At 38.0% G+C, this 27,501-nt stretch overlaps 1 protein-coding gene across 1 annotated transcript in view; it reads right to left on the reverse strand.

Moving 5' to 3' along the window:
* The window catches only part of flt4 (fms related receptor tyrosine kinase 4), a 191,221-nt gene extending 174,955 nt beyond the window's left edge, over positions 1-16,266 (reverse strand). Inside the window, exon 1 of the mRNA XM_028813757.2 lies at positions 15,978-16,266. Within this exon, the coding sequence (XP_028669590.1) occupies positions 15,978-16,035 (58 nt within the window). The 5' untranslated portion in view covers positions 16,036-16,266. The remainder of the gene's footprint in view (positions 1-15,977) is intronic.
* Positions 16,267-27,501: the final 11,235 nt, after the last annotated feature.

Here is a 27,501-nt window from a genome sequence, read left to right on the forward strand (position 1 = left end):
CACAAAATAGTAACAGAATAAGAGACAACAAAATGAATCAGTCTTCATTTTATATAGTGCCTTTCACAACAGGCGCCAGTACAAAGTGCTTATCAAAGTAAGTCAAGAGATAACCAAATCAAAAAGCTCTGAAAATTCAAAATTTACTTAATATTTAAAATCAGAGACTTCATGTAGATATGTATGTAATGTCCACCAACTGAATCTGGCAGATGTCTTCAGCAACACGTTGAATTCTCTAGAATGTATTTTCACCTTTGCCTCTAGTATCTGTGGTTGCCAAAGTGTCAACATGTAAAAAGTGGTGCAGACACTCCAACACGTGTATGACTCCCACTCTCTCTCTTAGCCCACTAGGCTGAGGAAAAAATCTACCACCCTTGTCACCCTATCAACTGAGAAAAATGTTTTTGTTAAATTTATACTACTGTATACTGAACTTTTCCTCCAATTTTAGTATTAAACACACCTTCCTTCATGTCTTTGATCTTCATACCCACAGGCTTTCTGATAACCTTTCTAAAATATAGCAGTGCTGCTATGATTTACTTCCTTTTATGGAGCAAGCTGCTAAATCCATGCATGTCTTCTGCTAAACCTCAGGAGTATAGAAAGTGACAGCAGATTAACCATTATGCTAAGTGACTGATCTACAACCAGAAGTTGAAATCCAAGACAGCATTGGTCACTGAATGCAAATCTGGTCCTCAGGATATAACTTCGAAGTCATGTGGACAATGGAAGAGACATGACAACAGAAAGCAGCTGGACATTCTTATTAACAAACAGACCTTGAACATGTATCAAAAAAGTGTATGCTTTTGAATGATGATGTACCAGATATAATATCACTTGAAGAAGATGAATAGGCATTTATCAGAACTAAAATATGACTTTCAGATATATTTTATTGTGTTATAAAGTTTGATTTTTGCACATGTCAAAAACGGTTTTAGATAAGCAAAGGAACAAAAGTCACTGTGCCATGTTCCCCATTCAGGACTTGGCAGAATCTCAAAGGACATGTTGTCATAGAAGCCCAGGAATGACTGAGACAATGCAGAGAGAAAACTGCCCTTAAACAGGAATTTTGTGCCTTTATAACTGAAAAACTATCAGAAAACAGTCTGGAAAAACATAGCAACACCGGCTGAGGTCATACAGTCCCCACCACCCCTACATTCCACCATTGTGCAGTACATGCTTTTCATTCCACACGAGTGAGAAGAGGCGTTGCCAAGTAAATTAAGAAACCCACTTAAGTGCCAAAGTCAATTTAGGCACAGAGCAACAGAGAAACTCCCCGGCTGTCCCACTAATTGGTGGTCTCAAGTAGAATGTTGCCAGCAGATTGATGTTCCAATTGCTGCAAGGCAGGAAACCAGACATTAAAGTGGCGCCCCATATATTGGGAAGTTTGCAAGTGGGTAGCACGTGTTTCTCTTTCTTGGCTTGCATATGAGTCCACCTGCCAGTCTGCCCAGTTTGGACGGGTCTCATAATGTTTTTGTTTCTTTACACGCTTATCCTTGCTCCTTATATTAAATAGATTTTGTGGTTTAGGAACAGCCAGGTTACTTTATGTTTAACTAAGGAGAATACAAAATTTGATTACTGCTGCTTCTATAAAGCCAGGAGCTGGTGTTGCTGATCACAAAATGGAGGTCTATCATACATTCCATTTAGAATGCATACCTGGAAAGGACAAAGGGTACGGTTAGCGTAAGGTTGAAAGTTTCCTGATGGTTATACAAGGATGTCTAATCCTCACAAAAAGAAGAAGATGGACCATAATAGGTAGGCAGGTGTCCAGGGTAACTCTGGTCCAAAGAGGACAGTACATGGTCATGGAATGGAAGAAGTAGAACCATACTGCCAATTCAAAGTTTTGGACCAAGAGAACTTACTCAGTCACTTAAAGCCAATGAAGCGACAGCATACAGTTGCTGAGAGGAAGAAGTGGGACATTGCTGTCATTTTAAAAAGGCAACCAAGAAACTACCCAAGAGAAAAGGCCTTTTTAAGCCAGCTAAAGGCTTATTGCTGCATGAAGTTTGCAAAAATAACAAAGTTCTGGATGTGTGTTCCCTAACTCAAAGAAAGACCACCTCTGATCCTGGAAGTGATTCCTAGGCCTGGACATATGTAAACCCGGCAAGAGTTTTAAAGCCATATTAAACCTGAAGACCCTTTGAACTTCAGTTATGGAGTCAAGTTATTAGTAAGGACCTACTGGCCAAAATAGACGATTTATAAGTTAGGGAGAACTCCCCTATTCTCACTGGGGAGAGGGTTGTCATTTGACTGTAACAGGCTTACTTATGTATTGAACACTGTTAAGCTTTTACTATGGATTCAGTCTTGAGATTAAGTAATAGCCATTAATATTTTGTATATGGCTGTACTAAAAAATTAACCTGGTTTTTAACCTAAAGTTATTTAATTGGAATTAGCTGTGAAGACAGTTATTATGTACAGTATCATACAGAACAGTCCAAATTCAGTCATGCAATTGTGCATTGCTTAAAAAATGTAATTTTAAATGGATATTTTGAAACTTATTCAATAAGAAAATCTTCCCAAGTAATTACTGTAAAACTCATCTGCCTGATAATGTAAGATCACAAAGAGCAATCTTTCACCATTGAATCCTTGAAACCATAAGCAAGCCTTATCATTGTGTCGTTGTGTCTCATCCCAGAAATAAAATTCTGAAGACCACTCTTCTGTATCATAAATGAAAATCACTTTGACACACAGACATTGGTTTATAGTGCCAAGCACACATGTGGTGAGTCTCACAGGGGATCCTTTTTGTGGTTGCACCAGGGAAATGGTGAGGATGTGGAACAGTCATGCACATTATTCTCATTTTCTATTTTAGAATGGGCAATCACTGCTCAGATGAAGAATGCTGCCAATTCCATATCACCTCTGGGTCCATTTGTTCTGGTCTGGAAGACTGAAAACCCAACAAGACATTATCATTCTGACAGTGACCTTCGCAGAAAGCAGACAACACTTTAAAAATGTATTTTTGACCAAATTGGATGGCATTTGGTGATATGCTGCACGCTGTTTCTTACTTTGTAACACCCTTCTTTGCAAGCAACAACTATCAATTAAACAGATCCTCCCGACTGGAACCCCAAATATTTTTAACAATTTGTTTAATTTTATTTAGAATAGAAACAGCCAAAAAACAAAATACCATGATGTAGAGTACATAAGATAACACAGCAACCCAAGTTCAAAACAGAAAACAAATAAGAGGAATTAGAAAAATATGTTTATGCCTTTAGGAGGCCACAGGTGACATATTACCTTGCAAATCTGGATCAGTTCAAATGTTTGGAAGAAGATCATGTTAAAAAAATAAAAACGAGTGCAGGGGCACTAGGCTAACTGCTTTCATATCTGCCTACTAAAAAATAAGTAGCATCTTCTGTTCTGCTTTAATGCTGTCAAAGATGGTCATAAAATTTTCTTTCAAAGCCGCCAACTTTGTGAAGCACAGAACATATTAAGTAGTTGTCCAGTTCTATCATTTACGATAATTGCTACACTTGTAGACAGGAAAGCAATATTACAGACTACACACAGAGAACTCTTCCACAGGTTCATATGGCAGCATGGGACCCAACAATCAACATCAGCAGGAGAGCGACAGGCAAAAATAAATTAAGCACAATTCCTTCAATGAAACAGGTGCTAGCTTGTCATTTTGAAGATGTGATTGTGGTCACAGACTAGCTAGGTGGTGGTCCTAGCTTGAGTTCCTTATCTGACCACAGTGTGGATTTTATATACTTCCCCTTCATGTTTTTTTTTTTGATACATTGGATTCCTTCCTTATTCCAAAGAAATAGTCCTTAGATTAATTGATGATTTTAAAATGGCCCACTGCATGTGTGTCTGTATGACTATACACTTTATCACACATGCATCCTGTCCAGGGATTGTTCTTGTATTTTACACAAAGCAGTTGGGATTGGTTCCATCTCTCAATGACTATGGAAGGAAGTGCCTTCAAATGATAAATTAATGAATGATGAATACCTACGATAACCGTAAATATCCATCCATCCATTTTCCAACCCGCTGAATCCGAACACAGGGTCACGGGGGTCTGCTGGAGCCAATCCCAGCCAACACAGGGCACAAGGCAGGAACCAATCCTGGGCAGGGTGCCAACCCACCGCAGGACACACACAAACACACCCACACACCAAGCACACACTAGGGCCAATTTAGAATCGCCAATCCACCTAACCTGCATGTCTTTGGACTGTGGGAGGAAACCGGAGCGCCCGGAGGAAACCCACGCAGACACGGGGAGAACATGCAAACTCCACGCAGGGAGGACCCGGGAAGTGAACCCAGGTCCCCAGGTCTCCTAACTGCGAGGCAGCAGCGCTACCCACTGCGCCACCGTGCCGCCCACCGTAAATATGATCATTGTTATTTTCTTAAACATGATCACGTATTGTCTTTGTATGGAAAACATCCCTGTTAGCATTCCAACAATAGTTTTTATTTTGTCTGGGGACCAAAAAAGCATCTTTACTATTCTTTAGCAATGCATTTAATATCAACAAAAGTCTAGGAATGGAAACATTTTGAGCAGAGGCATTAATTTCTTGGAGATATAAGGATCCTGGGCCCCAAATTCTTTTAAATAAGTTCTTTCAATTAACCCTCAAACTAAAACATTAAAACTGCAAAGTGGCCATAGTCATGATTGTGTGTAGAAATAAGGGCTGCATTTGTTTCACCTATCTGAATAGGGACCCCACTGAGTTACTGCCATATGAGAGATACATGTACATAACGTTCACCTCTGATCTGATCTTGTCGGCCAAATTAGATACACACTTATAGACACTATGAAGCTATGTGTGTCACTGATGATGTTAATTGTATAAATAAATTATAAAAACATAAGTTTATAATGGAAAGTTTCATTGTATTTTTTCTCTTGGAACAATGACTCCATCAACTAAAATGAGTGTGCTAAGGATTTAATTTGGGAGGGACCTTGAAATTCATCACTGAGACAGGATAGTGTATATCAGAAGACCAGCCTGCACAGAGTCAATCCTCTTTTTTTTTTTTTTATATTTTTATTTTATTAATTTTCATTGTAATCATTCCATACAAACAGATCAATTTATAACCCAACAAATCTGAAGACTAATCAAACCCCACCCCTGAGAAGGAGAGCTTAGCTAAAGGAAAATTGCTTAAGGCTTTTTAATAAGGCAACATTAAACAAAAGAAAGGGAGAAGTAAATATCTATGTAAATAAGAGATGGAGAAGGGAGTTAAATGCGATAATAGTTATTTCTCTTATTCTAAAATAATATTGATTAATTTGAAAAAATTTTGTACAGATCCTCTAACTGAAAATTTTATTTTTTCCAATTTCAAATAATATAAAACATCGGTTTCCCACTGACTTATAAGAAGAGAATTAGGATTCTTCCAATTTAACAAAATAAGTCTGTATGCCAAAAGTGTAGTGAATGCAATCACCGTTTGTTTGTCCTTCTCCAATTCAAGTCCATCTGGAAGAACACCGAACACAGCTGTTAATGGGTTAGGAGGGATTGTGATACCAAGGCTGTCTGAGAGGCACTTAAAAATTTTTGTCCAAAATGATGTTAGTTTGGTGCAGGCCCACAGAGTCAATCCTCTTAACAAAGACCAAATGTTTTCACACACAAATGTGCACTCCTGAATTGAGTTCATATGGGATCATTCAACCCAATACTCCTTCAGGTAGAAACATTAATTAATACACGTTTGGTATCAAAAGATATTAGCACAAAGGATTCAATGACACCTGTGAATTAAGGTCATCAGTTAACTTCCAGAAATTTAGCTCCAGTTTAGATAAGAACACAACTGTATAATTATGAAGGGAATAAGTAGAGCAGATGCCAGCAGGTACTTAAAATCAGATATCTAGGTGGACACAGATGGAATCTTTCTATGAAACTATTACTTTATATGGAATACTGTAGATATATGAAGTAGGAAGTTACATAATAATATAGTACTAGGAAATAACTTGGGGAGCCTTCAGATCATCGCTCAGTGTTATCATGGACTCCTAAGATAAAGAGGTAGTGATAACCTATTTTGGGTTAAATGGACTAGTTTTGTCAAAACTTCTGTTATGTGCTCATGGGTATATAAGGATAGATAATTAATATAAGGATTTACAGAATATTACTGTCATAATCTTGAGCATCATTATTAGTTTTCAATGTCATAGGTCAAGTGCTCTGCATACATTTGAGAAAGGCATTTTAGAAATCATTAAAAGATGATTAACTGAACACCCATAAAATCTAAATCTTTGTCTTAATTCTACAGTTTACACTGGGGTAATCTTCTGGTTTAAATCCATTAATTTTTAAGCCCACTTGATCCAGATTAAGGTTGCATAGGCAGCACCTGGCACAAGGTAGAAACAAACCGGCACAGTGTGGTGGGCTACTGCAGGACACACTCATGCACACACCTGTGAGTACTCGGCCATTAAATAATATGTCATCTTCTACAGTGCCTGCTCCTCCTCCTCTTCCTTAGATATTTCCACTTTTAAATGGGGTTTCTATTCTATTCTTCTTTTTAGACTTTGTTTGTAAAAAGAAATTATAATGGCCAAACCAACAAAGAACCACTGGAGGCTTCAAGCACTTCATAACATATCAATTAACATAACACATAACATATCCTCTATAACATATAGAGACTATTAATTCTACACAATCATGATTAAGCAAGACTCACATAATGTAAAAATATAAACGTCAGCTGTATGCAGTGAATTATTCTCATGTAAAAATCTGAACATCAACTCTATGCAGTGGATCATTCCTTGAATTTTTGTCTTTAATTCTCATAGTTTCAGCTTGGTGCCATGAGAGTAAAGAATCTGATGGTTTCATTTCAGTTGACCCCTTCATCATCAAATAATTATAATAAGCAAGCCACAGATTTACCATGAGCCAGGCAGACAGTGACTACTAGTATTGTTTGCTCATTGTAGGCAAAACCAAAAGGGTGCTTCCTTATTGTAGCCATAAATAAGATGTCTTAGTGTTTAAAACTAATTAAATATGGCATTAAACAGTCCACATGCTGACTTCTGTGGTCTCTTTGAGATTGCTTTAATGGTTTTCTACCAGAAGTGCTCTGCTCATGTATGTCATCACACTTGGAGACAGTTCAGTTGATTATTGCTTAATAACTGACACAGCAGAAGCAGAGTTGATCAGAACTGTCCTGAATGAGAAGAAACCATTTGTTAGGACCCAGATTTTTATTTATTAAGTACAATTCCACTGAAAGTTTGGCAAACTCTGAAAATGCATTGCTGCCACATTGGTAGCTATTAGAAAACCAGAATCCAAATGAAAAATATTATGTCTAACCCTCAGCACTTCCCCTGCCAACCAGCCATATTCTTCAAATGCTTCTTCTGAAGTGAAATTGTTTTATGTCTGACTGACAAAAACCAACAAAGCCACAATAGGGGCAGCAAATGAAGTCAATACGTTAGGATCTTGGGAAAATGTTGCACACTTGGTTTCCATGCATTTTGTGTCCTTATTAATGGCATCAAGGAAATTTACCCAAAGCGGGTTGTGGAGGTCGTATCAGTAAAATGTAATGAAAAGCAGACAAAACTTCACAAGTTTAGAACTGGCCACCCGGGGCAGCTAAGCTCTGATGCTGTTACTATTATGCCAATGGGATCATTTAGAAACAATTTTGGATTTACCTGATTGGTTTTAGAGTGGCTTGTGTTTCCAGATGAAGTCCTTGAGGTAAGCTGCATACTGTCTAAAACCCCATCTAACAGCAACATTCAAAGCCATAAGATTAATACAAGCTTTACCATTGGCCCCCTCCAAAATATCAACACTCAGACTAATATAATGAAAGCTTAACTGTACTACCAGGCCCATCAGAATGGATTTGTTTGTTCCAGATTTTAGACAGTTTAATAAGGAATGAAATCAAGACTGCTGTCTAAATTTTAGCAATGGATGCAAACACAAGAGGACTTCAAGCCGTACACGTTTTAATCGAAGATGTCAGGCTCTTAAACTCTTAATCCCTCTGTCTCCGTTTCTCATTACAGGCTAATCTTTCTTCTTATTATGCTGAGCTCTTACTTCCTTTGTTTTTTTTTTTTCCTGTTGTCATGTACAGGTGATGATTTTATTGTCCAAGAAAAAAGTTTTTTCAGAAGGAAGTGTAATTTGTTTCTTGCAATTAATCTGTTTTTTACAAAAGTGCTGTGGCTCTAGTGAAACAGTGCAGTGGGAAAAGCTATATTGTTAAAGCCAGACTGTGTGAGCCAATCGCTCTTCTCTCACCTTTCACATTCCCACATTTCCATTTAATTTAGTGCTTATAGCCTGTATGAGAGTGTGTTGCTTCTCAATAATATGGCAACTAGGCATTCATCTGTACAGTCAGTTGAGATGGGTTTGTATTGGAATATATGACACGTGCTGTACCCTCTTTCAAGGATGCAGTCTAAAAAATGGAGAAAGGAAGTGTAATTTGTTTCTTGCAATTAATCTGTTTTTTACAAAAGTGCTGTGGCTCTAGTGAAACAGTGCAGTGGGAAAAGCTATATTGTTAAAGCCAGACTGTGTGAGCCAATCGCTCTTCTCTCACCTTTCACATTCCCACATTTCCATTTAATTTAGTGCTTATAGCCTGTATGAGAGTGTGTTGCTTCTCAATAATATGGCAACTAGGCATTCATCTGTACAGTCAGTTGAGATGGGTTTGTATTGGAATATATGACACGTGCTGTACCCTCTTTCAAGGATGCAGTCTAAAAAATGGAGAAACAATAGTGTTTTCTGCATTGTGTTTGAGGGTTCCTCACTTGAAATGATAGTGATGGTGAAGAGCACAGGAGTTAAACTTGTGAAAGATGACACACATTTTTGCATATTGCCTTTACATTAACATCCAGAGATAGTCATCAAACTTTGAAAAAAAAAGTAAAATCAATCTTTTTTTGTGGTACCTTCTGACATACTCTTTATTTTCAGGTGTTGCTCAGACCACTAAATATAACATCAATGGGCAGTTTTAAAACTGGATAACACTGTAGGTAGAAGAGCATGTTAGGAGCTAAAGGAATAGCAGTCACGACTCACTGCTACATCTTCTCATGCTTAATTTATTTCCAAATGGACAGAATCAGAATGTGTGTGGCACACCATACTCACACTGAACGAGTAGAGCACAATGTGGTCAAAAATGGGTTGAGGGGCAAATATAGATATGAAATGGTCAGCTCAAAAGGGCTCTTTGAAGCACAGAACCCAATAGAAAGTTCTGCTTAATAATACAGACATAATCCTTATGGCTTCTCCATTGCCTTCTGCCTGCTGCTTGCTGTGCTTCCTTAGCCAAAACCCTTTGCTACAGTTCACCATGTAGCCACAGTCTCTTTATAGTGCATTCTTGTATTTGTCCACCCAATAGGATCATGCAATCAGTCATCAGTTATCAAAGATCACTCCTATTATACTGCTCAAAACAAATTAAAGGAACACTTCTTAATCAGAGTATAGCATCAAGTCAATGAAACTTCTCGGATATTGATCTGGTCAGTTAAGTAGCAGAGGGGGTTGTTAATCAGTTTCAGCTGCTTTGGCGTTAATGAAATTAACAACAGGTGCACTAGTGGAGCAACATTGAGACGACCCCCAAAACAGTAATGGTTTAACAAGTGGAGGCCACTGACATTTTTCTCTCCTCATCTTTTCTGACTGTTTTTTCATTAGTTTTGCATTTGGCTTCGGTCAGTGTCACTACTGGTAGCATGAAGCGATACCTGGACCCTACAGAGGTTGCACAGGTAGTCCAACTTCTCCAGGATGGCACATCAATACGTGCCATTTGCAGAAGGATTGCTGCGTCTCCCAGCACAGTCTCAAGGGCACGGAGGAGATTCCAGGAGACAAGCATTTACTATAGGAGAGCTGGACATAGAAGATCCTTAACCCATCAGAAGGACTGGTATCTGCTCCTTTGGGGAAGGAGGAACAGGATAAGCACTGCCATAGCCCTACAAAATGACCTCCAGCAGGCCACTGGTGTGAATGTCTCTGACCAAACAATCAGAAACAGACTTCATGATGGTGGCCTGAGGGTCCGATGTCCTCTAGTGGGCCCTGTGCTCACTGCCAGGCACCGTGGAGCTTGATTGGTATATGCCATAGAATATCAGAATTGGCAGGTCCACCACTGGTGCCCTGAACTTTTCACAGATGAGAAGAGGTTCATCCTGAGCACATGTGACAGATGTGAAAGGGTCTGGAGAAGCCGTGGAGAACTTTATGCTGCTTGTAACATCGTTCAGCATGACCGGTTTGGTGGTGGATCAGTGATGGTCTGGGGAGGCATATCCACCAGATGATGCCTTACTAGTGAAAGCACAGATTAAACATAACTTATAGTATAACTATAACTTTTCACAACATGTTATATAACTTAACTGTTAGTCTTTTTAACAACTATCTGGATGTAGATATCAACCGGTTTACAATGACTCCTAGGTTGGGAGCATGCATTGATAACATGTTGCTACATCAACCACACACCAAAGGTGTATTTTAAATTTTCTGACTTCCCATTGTTTGTTCATTTCTAACATTTTTACTTCCAACGTGCAATACATTGCATTTACTTACATTAACCTTCATCTGCCACAATTGTTTCCTAAGCATATAGTATATGCTGTCCAAGTCCATTTGTAATGATTCATCTGATTTTAGGTTATTTGACATTCCACCTGGTCTGGTTTCATCTGCAGACTTAACCAGCTTGTTATTTGTATTCTTAACCAGATTGTTTATATACAAGAGTAAATCAAAAAGTAAAGGCAATGTGAAAATTATGCAGTAATCACCAAGGATAAAAGCTGATGCAATAAAACACAATCATGATGGCTTATGGGTAATTAGAACACACACACAGTACGGCACAGCGCTCTGCCATGTGGAAGTTAAGGTCAAATAAACATGGACACTCCACTACAGGATTGTACCATTGTTGAACAATGTGCACTAGTGCAATTTCTATGGTCAGAAGGAGAGATACCTGCTAAAATTCACTGAAGGATTTTGGCTTTTGCAGATCACTGTATAAACGTTACAGAACCTCAGGTCATCATGCACAAAGGTAGGTGCAGATCCAAATGTGCAGCAACAGCAGACAATGCAGTTTGCCTGTCATCTCTGATGAAGGCATTCACCATGTCGATGTGTGCGCAATTTTGATGGTCGACTAGATCAAGCTTTGTTGATTACACTTCTTACGTTAAACCTTTCTAATCATTCATAAACTTTTTTTGTTGAGTCATTCTGTTTTCACTTCTGTACTGAGGCAACATCCTTCAGGGAATGTCAGAAAGTTTTGCTCCCTCCGCCCAAAGAAATCGCACTACAGCGTGTTTTTTTAACAATGTTGAAATACCGGAGCAGAGCATCCATGTTCATTTGACCTTGGCTTTAAATAGACTAACAGAAAAGTGCTTGTACTGTGCATGTTCAAACAGCAGCATAAGCCATTGTGAGAATGTTGCATTGTATCAACTTCTATCCATTGTGGCTATCACATAATTTTCCAATTGCTTTTACTTTTTGATTTACCCTTGTATATTAAAACAAGCAGTGACCTCAGAGCTTCTCCTTTAGGGGCACCACTTTTAATAACATCTAATCTTAAGGTGCCCCATATGAATAGTTTTTACAAGATATTGAATTATACAAGACACAAGATTCAGTAAAGAGCATCTTCCCGGCCACGTTTTTGCCTCACAGACCAAAACTGCTTTGTGTCCAGGCCTCAGTGAAATTCCCTAATGTCGGCATGTTCTTTGCAAATCCACGTTTAATGGTCTTACCAATCCATAATTTTTAAATTTATTGCCTGCAATGATTTCTGGAGGTTTTTTTCTGGGTTGTGCTGTCCATCATATTGTTTTTGGGCCTCCATGTGCTTTTTTTTGCTGTCATAAATCAAACAAACAATGTTCTGGTAACCTACAATCTACTATTAACAGCACCAAGTTTTTTATCCCTTCCTAAGAGTTAGTATTCAAATGCTCATCAGTCTTGCTTTCGATCATACAGCTTCTTTCATAGTGAACAACAACACAAAACAAGTTGTAATGCAAGAACTATGACTTTAATAACTGAAATGTTTGACTGCTCAGTCATGCGTTTAATAGAAACATCACCTTTTCCACAATACAAAGAATGGAAATGAGTAAAAAGCAGCCATTAGCAACCCATTTGGCCTGAGTTCATCAGCAAAATGACTGAAGAGCTGCAGTTAGTGACTTTACACACCTCACAGAGTCACCTTACTTGCATACACAACTATCTAAAAATCTTTAAAGGGATGGAAATAAAGTGTTGCATTTCTACTGCTGTGGCACTAAAATTTCTCAATGCCATTGTCTAGGCAGTTTGATATTCTAACAAATTAAAATGGTAGATCTGTTTTTGACAAGGGAAGCTGCTTCTCTCTGCTTTTAAGTGAAAATATACTGGAGGTCATCAGACGCTGTGGCCATTAATCAGCAATTGTAGTTGAGTCCCTATTAACACATGTGTCATAAATTTGCATCCTTTTCCTAACCACCAGTGTCCTCCCTAAAATAGCTGTCGCTAAAATATTTGCAAGCAACAGACTATCAAGAAGGTGCTAAATCTCTGCAGTCATCCCATGGCACATCAATCGCTTCATAATGTCAACGATGAAAGTGAAGCAGACAGCCCTGCAAGGCACAGGCATCTGACAGACAGGAAAAATTGTAACACTTGTGTTTAATTGGCCCTCTTTAGCTGCTCTCTAAAAATGTGTCAGAAAGCCTTTGATTGTACTGGGAGGGAACAAGTTTGGCGTGAATAGCAGACCATAAAACCCTGTAGTGAGGGTGTCAAATAAGATGTGCTTCCCATACTCCCTACTGAGTCTCCACAGGGCTTACTTTCATTTACATGATGTGCAAAGCTTTCCTTTTACCTCTCATCTTTATTATATGGCTCATCCTTACTTCTTGCTAACGTTTGTGTGAGTACTCCAAAAAAGGTGAGATTTTCCTATTCAAGTGTGTTGGTCTTTGCTTACTGTAGAAATACACTGCACTGGTAGATCTGCATAAACAGGAAGACTGGAGAAGATGAATGTTTTGGCGTTACATGAAGCTGTCCCTGGGAGGGTCCAGGAGGCTTCTACTCAAATCAGCACTTAACAAACACCTGGCCTGCAAGGCTCTATATTACAAAATGATGTCCTCTCTGAGACACTGGACATTAGATTTATTTCAAAAGTAGGCTTTACGCAAGAGTATTGATATTTGGAATCACTTTTTTATTATAATGTTCTCCACTGCATCACAAAAATTTTCATTTACTTTCATTTCTATTTAAGTTGGCATATAATCCATCCATTTTCTATACCTGCAATTTCCCATTACAGTGACATCCAGACTGCGATTGCGGTAGGAGTCACTTATGCTCACTGGATCAATTTAAACTGGCCAACTAGCCTAACATGCTCGTCATTTTGTGAAAACCAATGTTGCTAAAGAAAACCCAAATTCACACAGGGAGAACAAGCAGAGCCTACTCAGAAGGCCAAGGTAGAATTCAGACCCCTGGAATTGTAATAAGAGTAGCAGTGCGCACGGAGCCAAGAGTGCTTGACACCACACCAGCATGCCATGCCAGATTTCTGTTTAACAAATACAAAGAGTTTACAATAATGCATTGAAAAACTAAATAATACACAAAAAGTACATTTTTAAGTGTAAAACAAGGCTAGTATCACAAACGATATCTAACAGGCATGGTAGGATCCGTCTGAGAAGGACTTATTCTAAATTGTACAAACATTGCCATTGTTATATATTTTCAGTAACTCAAAACATCAGCGGGCAACTGCTGGGGACATAAAACCCTACATAGAGAAATACAGAGAAAAACAAAGAACAGGATGGCAGGACCCCTTGGGTGTGCAGCGCACCTACAACAAGAACTTAGCAACAACAAAGTGGCTTCACCCTCTGCTGATAACAGAGACTTAATATACAAGAAAACCACCTTTTGTTTGTGCTTCCTGGCAATGTTTGGGTTATCATAGCTTTTGTTTTAACTGGATGTTTCTGATTATATGCGGGGTCAACATAAGAATATTTTTAAATGGTCATATTTTACATAATCCATTTAGAATAGGTTTTACTATGGCTGAATGCAATTTGATATGGAAATTTGGAGCAAATTTTGCTGAAATATCTTATTGACATGGAAGTCACAAGGAGTGGTGGCTCTGAGGCTAGAGATCTGCACTGGCAATCGGAAGGTTGCCGGTTCGAATCCCGTAAATGCCAATAGGGACTCTGCTCTGTTGGGCCCTTAAGCAAGGCCCTTAACCTGCAATTGCTGAGCGCTTTGAGTAGTGAGAAAAGCGCTATATAAATGCAAAAAATTTTTATTATAATTATTATTATTCAAAACCAGTGAAAGCACAGCAGCAGAACAAAACCTATGTGCTCAATTACCTGGTATTTTCCACTCTACAAGTCAACAATTCCATATTTAAAAATGTTTTGGGCTACTACTTCCAGGCAAGGTATACACAGACCATTTCAATAATAAAAAAGTGAGGTCATTGAAGATGATGTACAGAACTCACCAAAGCCATTGGTTGATCCATCCATTAGCAAAGCAGCTTCATAAAGTTTACTTTCTGTATCTGTACAGCTAATATTTTTCCTTCTTAAAGTCATGCATGATATTTAATTTCAAGATCTTGGTAATATACTGTATATTCATGTAATTGGAACATGCACAAGTGTAAACAATGCCACCAAGATAAAGTCAGTGTAAGAGCCAATACTAGTATATTAATGTTAATATTGAAGTCACATTTGCTTAACAAGAACAGAATGTTAGTTTTACATAATGTTTGTTTTATCCCCATAAGCTAACATGTTAATGGAACTTTCCTGACACTCCAATAAAATTCTGATAGAAAGATAGAATGTTTGCCTACAATAGGAAAGGAACGGAGGCATGCAGTGTCTAACCGTATATAGCGGCAAAAACAAGTATGTAAAAGTGTATTAACTTTAATATAACTTCATAGACAAAACAGTTACTTCTTGAATGCATTATCAATTTTTTTCATCACTTTTACGTGAACTGTTTTTGCACACAGAATTTCACTAAAACTTTGAAAAAAAGAAGTAATAACAATAAATGTTATTTATATGGCGCCTTTCCTAAGAATACTTCAACTGTGGACTTTTTTTGTGCGCGTGTGTGTGCATCGTACGCAGTGCTTGATCCTTTCCAGTAGCTGTTGAATTCACTGACGAAATGCAGCTCCAGTCAGAGTGGTAGCAAGAGGTTTCAAACTAGACCTGTACATTAATATGCGGAATACTGCGAGTCATCCTAGAGTCGCGTGTCATCCCCCACACAACTCTTTAAATACAATTTATAAAAGCTCGTGTCATTTTCTGATCATCATTATTCGTAGCACGAATTCATAATTCTGCCCCATACCCAATACTTAACATCATCACACTTTTATTGCAATTTCTCTGTGACTTAGGGAGTCATATTGTCGCATTTATAGCGCCATGCACTTACACTTATTCTGAGGCAAAGTTTAGCATAACTGAATATAGCCCGTTCTGAGTTTATTTAAGAAATACAATCACGCCGGCAGCGCATCGCGTGTATGGGATGATCTTCAATCGAGTTCGCATTAGAGGAAAATGAGCCCAGTGAGCGCAAGCCAACCAAGCACAACGCGCGCGCTGCGCTTTATTAGCCAGGTGCCGCTTGTGCAATGGTGCGTCACTGTGACAATATTAGCATTAATGAGGCGTAAAGAGAAAATTGTGGTCCTACCTGACAACCAGACGATCCAAATCCAAGTCCGAAAAAAAAACGTAAAATCTCTCTTCATTTCCAGAGTTCCAGTCCTTAGATGATTTTGATCTAACGGACTAAGGCATACACCACTTTATTTCTCTTTAGCAGAAAAAAAGTGTCTGAAAGAGTTTTTACAAGCCAAAAAAAAACAGAGAGAGAAAGTAAGCTGCAAAAAAGAGAGCCTGCAGGTGAGCAGTTGATCCTGTGAGTGAGACTCGCGGAAGCGGACTGAGGAGGATGTGAGAAATGAGGGAGAGAGAGAGAAAGAAAGAGCGAGCTTTTCCTGCCGAAAGGAAACGATTTCCCCCAAGATCTGAGTGGATTTACAACGATTTCCTTTACTCTCAGTGCCGCGCTTTTAATCACGCAATATGGAAAGGCGGAGACACGACAGTCACATTTTTCATTATATATAGCGCCATTCATTATAATTTACTCAGTAAGTGACGTAAATGTTACAGAGGGAAGCAAGACAGCAAGCTGAACGGCGAACAATAACATGTCTTCGTGTTTTATTGCGCCTTTTACTGTATTTTAAACAACTTTCGTCTGAATTACAGAAACAAGAATGTAAACAAAATAGTGGTAAAAGACAAACTTAAAGGAGGATTGGGTGGGAATGAAGAAACACCAAGTTTGGTACACCAAGGAAGTTTCTGTACATTTTTAAAGGTAGTGGTAAAGGGATAGCTCATTATTTCGAATTTAAACGTGGAATGTACAGGACCAATGGATTAGACCAGGAACAGTACATCAATAACATGTGCATCTTAATGTGAATCCAAGCCAGCCACAAGCCCAATGTGTCTGAATTTAGAAAAGGCTTCCATCAGAAGGCTTCATCTAATTTATGAGATTATACGGAATGAAGGGTTTGCACGCAGAAAGGTATTGGTGATGTGTTACAGTTTAAATGATATTTTAACTTCTAAGTAAGTTCACAGAACTGCTAAGCAAAAGGGAAATAGTATGCAGTTAATGGGGTAATGTACTGTATATAGTCCAACTTGTGTAAATTATTTTATATGTACTGTATCTCTCCTTCCATTTTCTAATACTTTCAATTAAACTCAAGTGGTAAGGACCAGAGAGCAGTATCAGGCACAATGCAAGAACGAACCATTGGCAGGGCAGCAGTCAATGGCAGAGCACATTGGTGACCACACCCAAAACAAAGGCACAAAAATACAAAAATAAAAAATTCAGGGGAGGTCAAAACTATCTAGGATGTTTATTGATTGATTAATAAAAGCTGTTCATGGAATTACTTTGGAAAGCATTTCCACTTTTGCAGCATTTATCACAAGTGCCTAGAACATTTTCACAGCATGCTGTGTGTGTGTGTGTGTGTGTGTGTGTGTGTGGGTGTGGGTGTGTATGTGTGTGTTTATACCATCAGAGTTTTTAAACATACCAGTTCACTTTCCACGTATCTGAGCCACCCAAGGACTCTTACCTAACTCCAAGGATGGACTCTCCCACACGCTCTGCGATTGACCATTAGTATATTACGGAGCTTGATTCACTGGTGGGTCCGCACAATTTTTGCTCAGATGTGAATGTCAGTGCAATGCGGTGCTCAGAACTACAAGTTAGACTACCCCCTCGCTTTTGATTGAAAATCAATGTCACATGGTGCTCAAAACTCAAAGCAGTCAACCCACCCCGATCAACAATCAGTGCATCATATCGTCATGCTTGAAACTCCAGGGGGACACCATTCCATGCTCTTTGAATGTCAGTGTGTCATTGTGCTCAAATCATCTGCTCTGTGTGCCACCCTCAGTCATGAATATAGCATACTGGATATTATATGTATCATCTACCCACAATGTATATATATAATATACTGTATGAAGTAATAAACTATTTGGCTTCACAGTCCATTTAATGATCTTGCTTGCTCCATGATGTTTTATTCTGATATTTTTGAACATTTTGTAAACTTTAAATGGAAACATTCACTGGGAGAATTGTTATACTGTACTGTAGTAAACAGAGTCAAAGCAGGAGGAGAATTTCTTCTCAGGGTGTTTATAGAGCAAAATTATATTGTGGAGGATTGCCGGCTTCCCAGTCCGGCCCTCACCCCCAGGCCGCTAGGAGGAGCCCTCCGGACAGCATATTCATGCCCCGAGTTCCAGCAGGGCCTCATGGACTTTGTAGTGTTGTGACACAGCCCTGCTGGATACCTTGGGGGCCGCCAGGAGTCGCTGTAAGGGGGCTAGTGGGTTCTTGTATGCCCTATAACCCGGGAGTGCGTCAGCATCATGTGTCCAGAAGAAACGACGTGCTCCCGGGATGAAGAAGAGGACTGCTTGCCCTGACCCGGAAGGAAATGGACTTGTGGGTTGTGCTTGGAACCACTTCCGGGTCAGGAGCTATAAAAGGACTATGGGAAGCCCAGAACACTGAGCTGAGCTGGGAGGCAGGAGGGCTAAGTGTCTGGGCGAGGAGGATTGGTTTATTGAATAGTGTAGTGTTTATATGAGTGTAGTGTGGAGAGTGCTTGGTGCACAGTATAATTATAAAATAAAATATTGTTGTACTTTTACCTCGTGTTCAGAGTGGTACCTGAGGGTTCAAGAGGTGGACAAAAGCCTTAACTGCTACAATATATATACTAGACAAAGAGCCTGTTTCGACAACGTTAAGATGAAACAGACACGAGTGGAATAGTAATAAGTATAAGCACCACAAACCTGATATAGGTGTATTGAATGAATGTGTAATTAGGCCTCTAGCTGTAGTTGAAATAGCCTTTCAGGCCTCTAGAGCTTTAATCGAAGTTGCCTTTCTCTTTGAATTTTCGCCTGCCGCGATGTTGGTCTTGTAAGGTTTTTCGGGCAGCTGCGCAGAAGGCGACTGCGCATTCGGCTTCGGACAGACGTGAGTGAGTGAGTGAGTGAGTGAGTGAGTGAGTGAGTGAGTGAGTGAGTGAGTGAGTGAGTGAGTGAGTGAGTGAGTGAGTGAGTGAGTGAGTGAGTGAGTGAGTGAGTGAGTGAGGAGACTGGCGAATTATGTATTAAGATAAGCATGTTGTCAAGGACATGATAATTTGCACTTAACAAAGGGAATCAAAATAAAAGGCTGAAGAAGATGTTAGGGAGCTAACTTATGAGTTTGCTTCCTCTGCAACTACAAAGTTATTTATCTAGAAGAAGATCTGTGACCCCCGGTAACAGGGCTGGATGAAGATCTTTAGAGGCCCTAAGCACTTAAAAGATTTTGGTGCCCCTATATACAGGGTGATCCAGATCTAACTATGCAACTTTTAATGCAATGCAATGCAATAAATAGTTAGATCTGGACCACCCTATATATACTGTATATACTGTATGTATATATATATATATATATATATATATATATAATTCAAAATATAAACAATGATAAACTGTAAAAAAAAATAATTTTTTCAAATGAAACAAACTATAAGATTGAAAATAATGCTTATTTTTGTATACTTTCACTTTGTTTATTTCTGAAAAGTTTTCTCTTACTTTTTCTAATTACAAATTCTTTGATCAGATCCTCAAAACTAATCTCACGTAACACATCTGCTTCTGTACATAGTATACTGTAGACAACTGTTGTATTGTCAAGATTAATATAAATTATTAACTCTATTTTTACTATGCTATTATTAGTTTTGTTATTGTATATACTGTACTATATATGAATGCAATTTGTTTTCATTTATTGTGGGAGTCCACTTTTTTGGAACCCAGTTTTTCTGCACCATTTGCAGCTTGTACCATATGATCCATAGTAAATCTGTCATTGGAAAGTTTCTATGGTTCCCCCCGTCCATTGATGCCCTAAGCATGTGCTTATTTTGATTAATGGTTAATTGAGTCCTGCCCAGCAACATGCTCCTGTCTCTCTGTCACGCTTTTTTTTAAAAGGTCACTGCCAGGCTCAAAAAAGTAATTTTTGTCAAGGCCATGAGTGCATTTTAACTTGTCCTTCTACACTGTGTCTTTGGGAGCACTGGTGGTGTCTAAGTACAACTACACAAATTAGTCTCAGTTATGTGGAGTTTTTCTCACTTAGGACCCTGATCCTTTCTGAATTATTCCTATGTGTTATTTTAAAATGTCCAGTATAACATTACAGCACACTGCATGTGTGTTGCATATATTTTGTTTATGATATGTTTTGCAAAATAAATATTGTTTCCTAGCAGGACCACCATCAAAAGTCACAAATCAATTGTACAATTTGAGTTTACATGATTTGTTCTTGTTTGATTGGCCAGTGTGATTGGGTCTCTGACCTAAAGATAGTTTCAGACTACCTTGTCTGTTTAACATAATCTGGCTGGGATGGTCAGTGTGAAGACCGCACTCCTGCTGACCCAGAGCACTGTATGAGTCTAGATTAGTCTAGAGGCTGTATTAGGCAAGTGTTAGCACAGAATAATAATTTTTTGTCAAAAACTACATGTCACATTTTGTTTTACTTAGATTGCAGTTTGAAAAAAATATTCAGTTAAGTTATGTATATTATTTACAAAAATATATATAATTAGAAGTGGCCTATAGACAGCTTGGCTTTGAGTATGAAGCAATATGGAGTCAAGGCGAGTCTGCAAGTGTTGTGCTGTTTTGGACTCTTCATCAAAGAATTCCCATACGTCACACCGATCTCGTGATGTGCTTCTCTACAGCAGTCCTTCAGATGCTTTATTGGATTAGAGCTGGGTGATTGATGAATCTGATTAACTTCATCCTGATGCATTTCATCTCATCCACTGACAGTCATCCTGTGGAGTGGAGCCTTATTATTCTAGATGCCCCTTACAGCTGGGAAATCATTTTATTTAATGTATTATAGATGATTGTAATATATCATGCCAGAAAAATGTTATTCAATGAAAAAAAAATAACAAAAGAAATAATAAGAAACATTTAGAGTTTATTCAGTTGACATTCTGTAATCACTATGAGACTTTTAATATCCATTCTTTGCTCATCCCATAGGACAAGGCTCACACTCAAAAAATAAGTCCTGGCAGGTCTCCAAACATACTGTAAGTCCAACTGACAGAAAAGAAAATCCAAGTACTCACAATAAATCATTGAGGTTTAAACTAAAGTTTCTCGTTAAGTTAATCTGAGATCTATTACATACATATATATTTCGTATAAATATATTTAAAAGAGATAGCATTTAATGGACAAGACTACAGTAAATCCCCATTTAGTAAAATGCCAGGAAGTAGCAATGCTTTTTGAATATCAGACTTTACTCAACAGTGTGAAATAACGCCTGAGTGCTACGGAAAGAGCAGAGCACAGACATGCAGAATCTTTTCCAAGTTTAAATGCTCATTCATTAAATGCTACAAAACCGGCCACACTTTTCAGGTTTCTCCAGCACACGGACCATTAATTCTCCTAACAAGTTCACATAAGTCTAGTGGCAGATGGCGGCTGCATAATTGCTCCAGTTCTGAAGACTACATTAAGAAAAAAATTAGTATATGAGTAGAATATCCATCCATTTTCCAACCCACTGAATCCAAACACAGCATCATGGGGGTCTGCTGGAGCCAATCCCAGCCAACACAGGGCACAATCAGGAACCAATCCCAGGCAGGGTGCCAACCCACTGCAGGACACACACAAACACACACTAGGGCCAATTTAGAATCGCCAATCCACCTAACCTGTCTTTGGACTGCGGGAGGAAACCGGAGCGCCCAGAGGAAACCCACGCAGACACGGGGAGAACATGCAAACTCCACACAGGGAGGACCCAGGAAGTGAACCCAGGTCTCCTAAATGCAAGGCAGCAGTGCTACTACTGTGCCACCCATAAGTAGAATATCTCAAGTTTATAAAGTAGATATTTTTAATGATTAAATTAAATGCAATGCAATTTTTTTTTAATTTCTTGAGTGAATACTGCAGGTCAAACTCAATTGAAATAGAGAAGCCTACAGCATTTGATACGTTTGTCTTCTTCGTTTTGTGTTTTCATATATTTTACAGGACAGGACTACAACAATTTATTAGATGATACTTGTGTGAAGGCATTATTGTTCACATGAGCCTGTTGAGACTAAATAAGAGGAAATCTAGAAGAGGATAGTATGAGACAGTAGTGACCTAATGTATTTGTCTACTCCTTCTACAGTTCTGCGGTGAGACCAGGAAGATGATCGTTGACCTCTGATTAATGCTACCTTCCTGTACCCTCTCTGTCACTCTCATTCCTGCTCTCCTCTTTTAAAAGGCTAAGAGGCATCACCAATGAGCTTCAGTAGAGGACCTGATTTAAAGTATTGTGTTGATGTCAGCAGAAGCAGTTTCTTACCCCATTTACTCCTCATTTATTCTTTTTGCATTAAACAAGGGTTTTCAGATTAGAGCACCAGTCCTTCTTTAGTTTATTTTGATGATTAGTTTTTTCATGCTGGTAACTAAACATCTTCTATTTATTAACAGAAATGGCATACAAAAATGGCATACTTTGTTTCTTGGTGCATAGAGAATTGTCTGCAAATTAACATCAGCATAACCAAAGAACCGGTTATTGACTTTTATCACACCAAACAGCCTCTATATCTGGTAGCTATTCAAGGAGTGGATGTAGAGGTGGTGCACTCCTACACATATTTGGAAATCCACATTAGTGACAGGTTGGACTGGTCTCAGAACACAGAGGAACTAGATAATAATGGGCAGATTATGCTCTTTTTCCTTAGGAGACTGTGTTCCTTTATTGTGGGAAGTTACATCCTTCACATCACTTCAAGAGAGGCCCACCTAATCAAAAAGCTGATTAAAATGGTAGGCCGAGTTATGGGACACATTTTCAACCCCCTGGAGGTAGTAGTGATACAGAGAAATAAAACACAATTGAGTGCCATTATGACTGATGCTACACATCTTCTCTCTGACACACAAACACTGAGGACTTTCAGAAAACAAATAATTCAGCAAAAGTGTGTCAAGAAACATTACTGGGGCTCCTTCATGCCAACAGCAATACATCTGCATAATGTCTCAATGCAACAAGGACTGCCAAGTCATAAGTTTTCTTTCTTTTTAAATTTCTTCATTTTTAGTCATTCTAGTGGTGTTCAGATCATAGTGTATATATAAATTTAAAGAACTTCTGTGAAAAGACTAATTTCCCCCAGGGGACAAATAAAGCTCTATCTATCTATCTATCTATCTATCTATCTATCTATCTATCTATCTATCTATCTATCTATCTATCTATCTATCTATCTATCTATCTATCTATCTAGCTAGCTAGCTAGCTAGCTAGCTAGCTATCCTTTTATTTTGATCATGCATTGACCACGAGGTTTGGTTTGAGTGATCTAACATCAATAAGATAAAGGAGGGTGTAGTGTTTAAGACCAGTGAAGTTACATGTTTTTTTATTCACAGTTTGGAAGCTAGTTACCAGGAGGATGAACAATGACCCCAACCTGACTCTGTTCACCTCTCAGTTTTCTGCCACCGCCACTAGGCCCGCCATATAAAAGGTCTTCTTTTCCAGCATAACCCCATTTTGTATTTTGATGTTCTGTAGTGATATAAGTATTCCTGGAATTGTGTTTGCATGCTTACTCCAACTACCTCATTGAAATCTCAACAATAAATGCAGATTACATTATCTGGGAATGTAATCTTTCATTTTATCTCAACATTGTTTTTTTATATAGTGTATAGGACATAAGTTCTGTCATTAAGTGTAAATGGCATACATGCTTTTTAGCAAAGGTTATGTCTTGTTTTTTAATTTAACTATATTTAATTTATCTGTAGCCTCTCATGATCTTCCTTCCCATACAACAGTGTTGTGGAATTCTGCATTCAGGAATGTGAAAAATTCATCCAAAAACTCCAATCACCAGCACACTCAGTTCAACATTATACATGCATTGCATGTAACCCCCGCAAACACCATTTAATGGACTTGGCTCCAGACCCACTTTGTCATTTCTGCTTTTTAAATGCACTTTCTTTCACCTGTTCTGGCAGAGTCCCCCAGTTGCTTCTTTTTGGTTCTGTGAGGCAAAATCTCTCTCCTCAATTCTGTCTGTGCACATTTCATTGTCTCCTCAGGTTCTCCTTCTCCTTTTCTGTACTGCAGCAGAATGGAATTGCTCTAGCAGCTATTGCTGAAAAACTGTTGCTTTCCTCTCACTGCAGGGGACCTGAATGTGTCACTTTGTCTCAAAGCAAGGCATCATTCTCTAACTTAGTCCTTTTGGAACTTTCTGCTTCACAGATTAACATTTCATCCAGCTCAATAATTCAGAGATGGCTTAGTACTGTTTAGTTGATCAGGAGCTGGGTGGGGATGGACCCATGATATACTTTCCATGCTTGTTTTCATACTTCTTTCTCCTCTGCCTGCTGGCCAACTGTTATACTACTGCCCATTTTGTTTTACTGTTTCATTTATTTTTTTGTTTGTTTATTTATATTTTTCTGTTCCTTCATGTAGTATTCTCAACTTCTCAAAGTTGTGGCAATGGCAGTGGAGTATTTTTGTTGTTTCCAAAAAAAGTTGTTCTCATTTTCAGATTTGTACAATTAAATATATGTTTAATAAAATTTGATTGAAAAAAAACTGTACTGAGTTTATAATATTAAGTGAATCTGAACTAAAGAAAAATCATAACTACATTTTTTGAATTTGTAGATTTTGTCCTTGGGACAGAATTGGAATGTGATATTGGATAGTCCATTACAACCATGGTTTTCAAACTTTTTTGAACAAGTACCACTCTGCGAGGACCAGTAAACTGAAGTACCATTATCAATGAATCATTAATTTACACCCGTGTTGTTTTGAAGAAAAAGTCACTATAATCACTATAATGACTATAATTATGATGTTAAAGTGATATTAAACTAATTAAGGAAATGGGTGCCCGTGCTAATAAAAGTCTTGGAGTCTTCCACGCATTTACAGTAGTATACTTATACTATATATGATTATATGCAACATATTGGCATTCTAGCAACATCGATTTGTGGAAAATAAAGGACCACACGAGTACCACTTGGCATGATTTGAAGTACCACCAGTGGTATGCGTACCACAGTTTGAAAACCATGGCATTACAAGGTTGTGGTAAGCATGGAACTTAGCCCACGGTTCTTAGTGCAGGGAAATTGACTTCCCAATACACAAATATCAACACACTAAAATGACTTTAAACATCCATCCATCCATCCCGCAGGTTGGAGGTGTGTTCACAAAATTACATCTACAAGATGATTGTGATTTATAAAGAGTAAATTACGTGGATATCTGTGTACGGCAGGTTTTATAATTCAAAGTTTTGTGGACTCATTTTCCCATTTTTTGGTGTATGAGTATTTTCACGCTCAAAATCATGCAAAGTTTTATAAACAAGATCTCAGGTATGGAATTCATACGTTAGAAAGTGCTATCTATGAAGCAATAGTGTCAATCATTGTGTCACTTTGCCCCTTAAGAGCGGTCATTACTTAATTAATTTTAATAATACAGGATATCGGCTTTGTCCTATTTTGAAAAATATTTTTAAGTAATATGTGATGCATGTTATCAGTGAAACAGCTGCCACTGTATCCAGTATTCAAAGTCATGTCTGAAAATGGTCTGTAATACTGTTAACACACAAATTCATGCAAGCATAACTATTTAACTATCCTACAATAATTATAAAACTACTTTTATTGTAAGAAGCATACTCAATTCTTAAAAAAAAATAAACTATTAGACATAATTAGTGCAGAATTCCATACTGCTAGCCAAGGCAGAAAAAGATGCATTTCTTTGAATGCTTTTTGAAGTCGAATGAATTCTGTAGTTAGTAAACCATGGGCAGTGATTTCAGGCTCATGAAAGAATGCTGCCAAGGGTGACAGACTACGTATTCGAAGAATGCAAACCTTTAAATCCTAATTCATTATTGTTTTAGAAAGAGAAACCCAAAGACATCATTACACTAAATGGCTTAATTTCCATCACAATGTGCCAGTAGAGTATTTTAAATTATGGTGTATTGTATAATGCTGTTTATTGCCACTGCTAGATCTGTAGTACAATCAAATTTTAGGCTTCTGCTTTGGGTGCTTTACTATTTAACCAAATGCATTTAAAAATTTCTCAATGCAACTAACATATCCCCCAAGCTGTCATATACATCTTATGTTTTCAAAACTTTGACTTCTAAATTCTCTTCTAAATAAACCACAAAGTTTTGTTTTATTTTAGTTATGTGAGATTTCAGATATTGGTCTTCAACACAGAGTACTGTATGAAGCAAACCGATTAAGCAAAAATACAAATGTAATGAACTATTGTCATCATAATAATAGGAAATAATTAACTGCTAATATTACAATTAAAAACTTTAGAAAAGATGACTTCTCTCACCCTTGGGGACTAAGAAATGGGAATGTGACACACTGAGTATGTATGGGAACGCATGATCAGGACTTCATGTGTAAATAAGATATAGCAGCAGAATGGAACTTAGTTAGAAATGAGTCAGGAATATTTTATCATCCAGTTATTGATTTGCAGAAAAAATATATGAACGGACAAGGAAAATGTGCTTCTTGATATATTTTAATAATCTGTTGGCTTGTTTACTCTAAAAAGTTAACTATCCATTTTATTTGAGTTCCTGGAGCCATGGTGTTTTTTATATTAGTAAAGTTTTCTTAACCAAACTTTTGTTAAACATTTGTGGTTCTCAACCTGGGGTCAAAATGTGGAAGATAAAAATCAAACGACTTTATTATTTAAAAGTACATTATAAAGCATTTGTCTAGTTCACTTGGCATTTGATTAATATCACCGTCACTTCGTTAGTGCGCTTGCCAATTACTTTTATTAATAAACGCGTTTTTCAGATGCTAGTCAAAGGCTACACGTTGCATTGTGGAGTTAAAGCAGTTCACCGCAAGCTAGGAATAGTTTGTCGAATCCTAAAACATATGTAATGATGAACCGCTTTTTATAAAGGAAACATTTCAATGAAACCCCTTCTTGTAGTTCTGCTTTAAATTCACCGAGTCATATTCTAAAGCAAAATCTAAAAACCAAGAAAGTATGAAGGTTCATACATAGAGTTCAGATTTGTGCTGGCTAAGAAAAAAAGTCAGACTTGATTACAACGAAGGTCTAAAGCCGTCTTAATTGAAAAGAACAAACGCGTCCAGCTGATTTTGGGAAACGTGTTGACTTTTTCCAAAGGAAAGCAGCACAGCTTGTTCACTTTCACACAGCACGCAACTATTTCAGAAAGTGCACTCAACGGGTCTTTTTTGGCGTCATATCGCAAAGAAGCTCACACAGTTGGAGATGATCTGATATTACCGGTGATCAAAGACGTACTTCGGGAATTATTTAGTGAGGAAGCTGCCCGTAAAATTGACACTGTCCCTTTGTCAGACAAAACACTGTGTGTCGACGGATATCTGACATGGCTAAGGATGTAACAGACTAATTATGAACAGTTAAAAAACAA

The sequence above is a fragment of the Erpetoichthys calabaricus genome, chromosome 11 (genome assembly GCF_900747795.2).
Source record: "Erpetoichthys calabaricus chromosome 11, fErpCal1.3, whole genome shotgun sequence".
Taxonomy (NCBI): domain Eukaryota; kingdom Metazoa; phylum Chordata; class Cladistia; order Polypteriformes; family Polypteridae; genus Erpetoichthys; species Erpetoichthys calabaricus.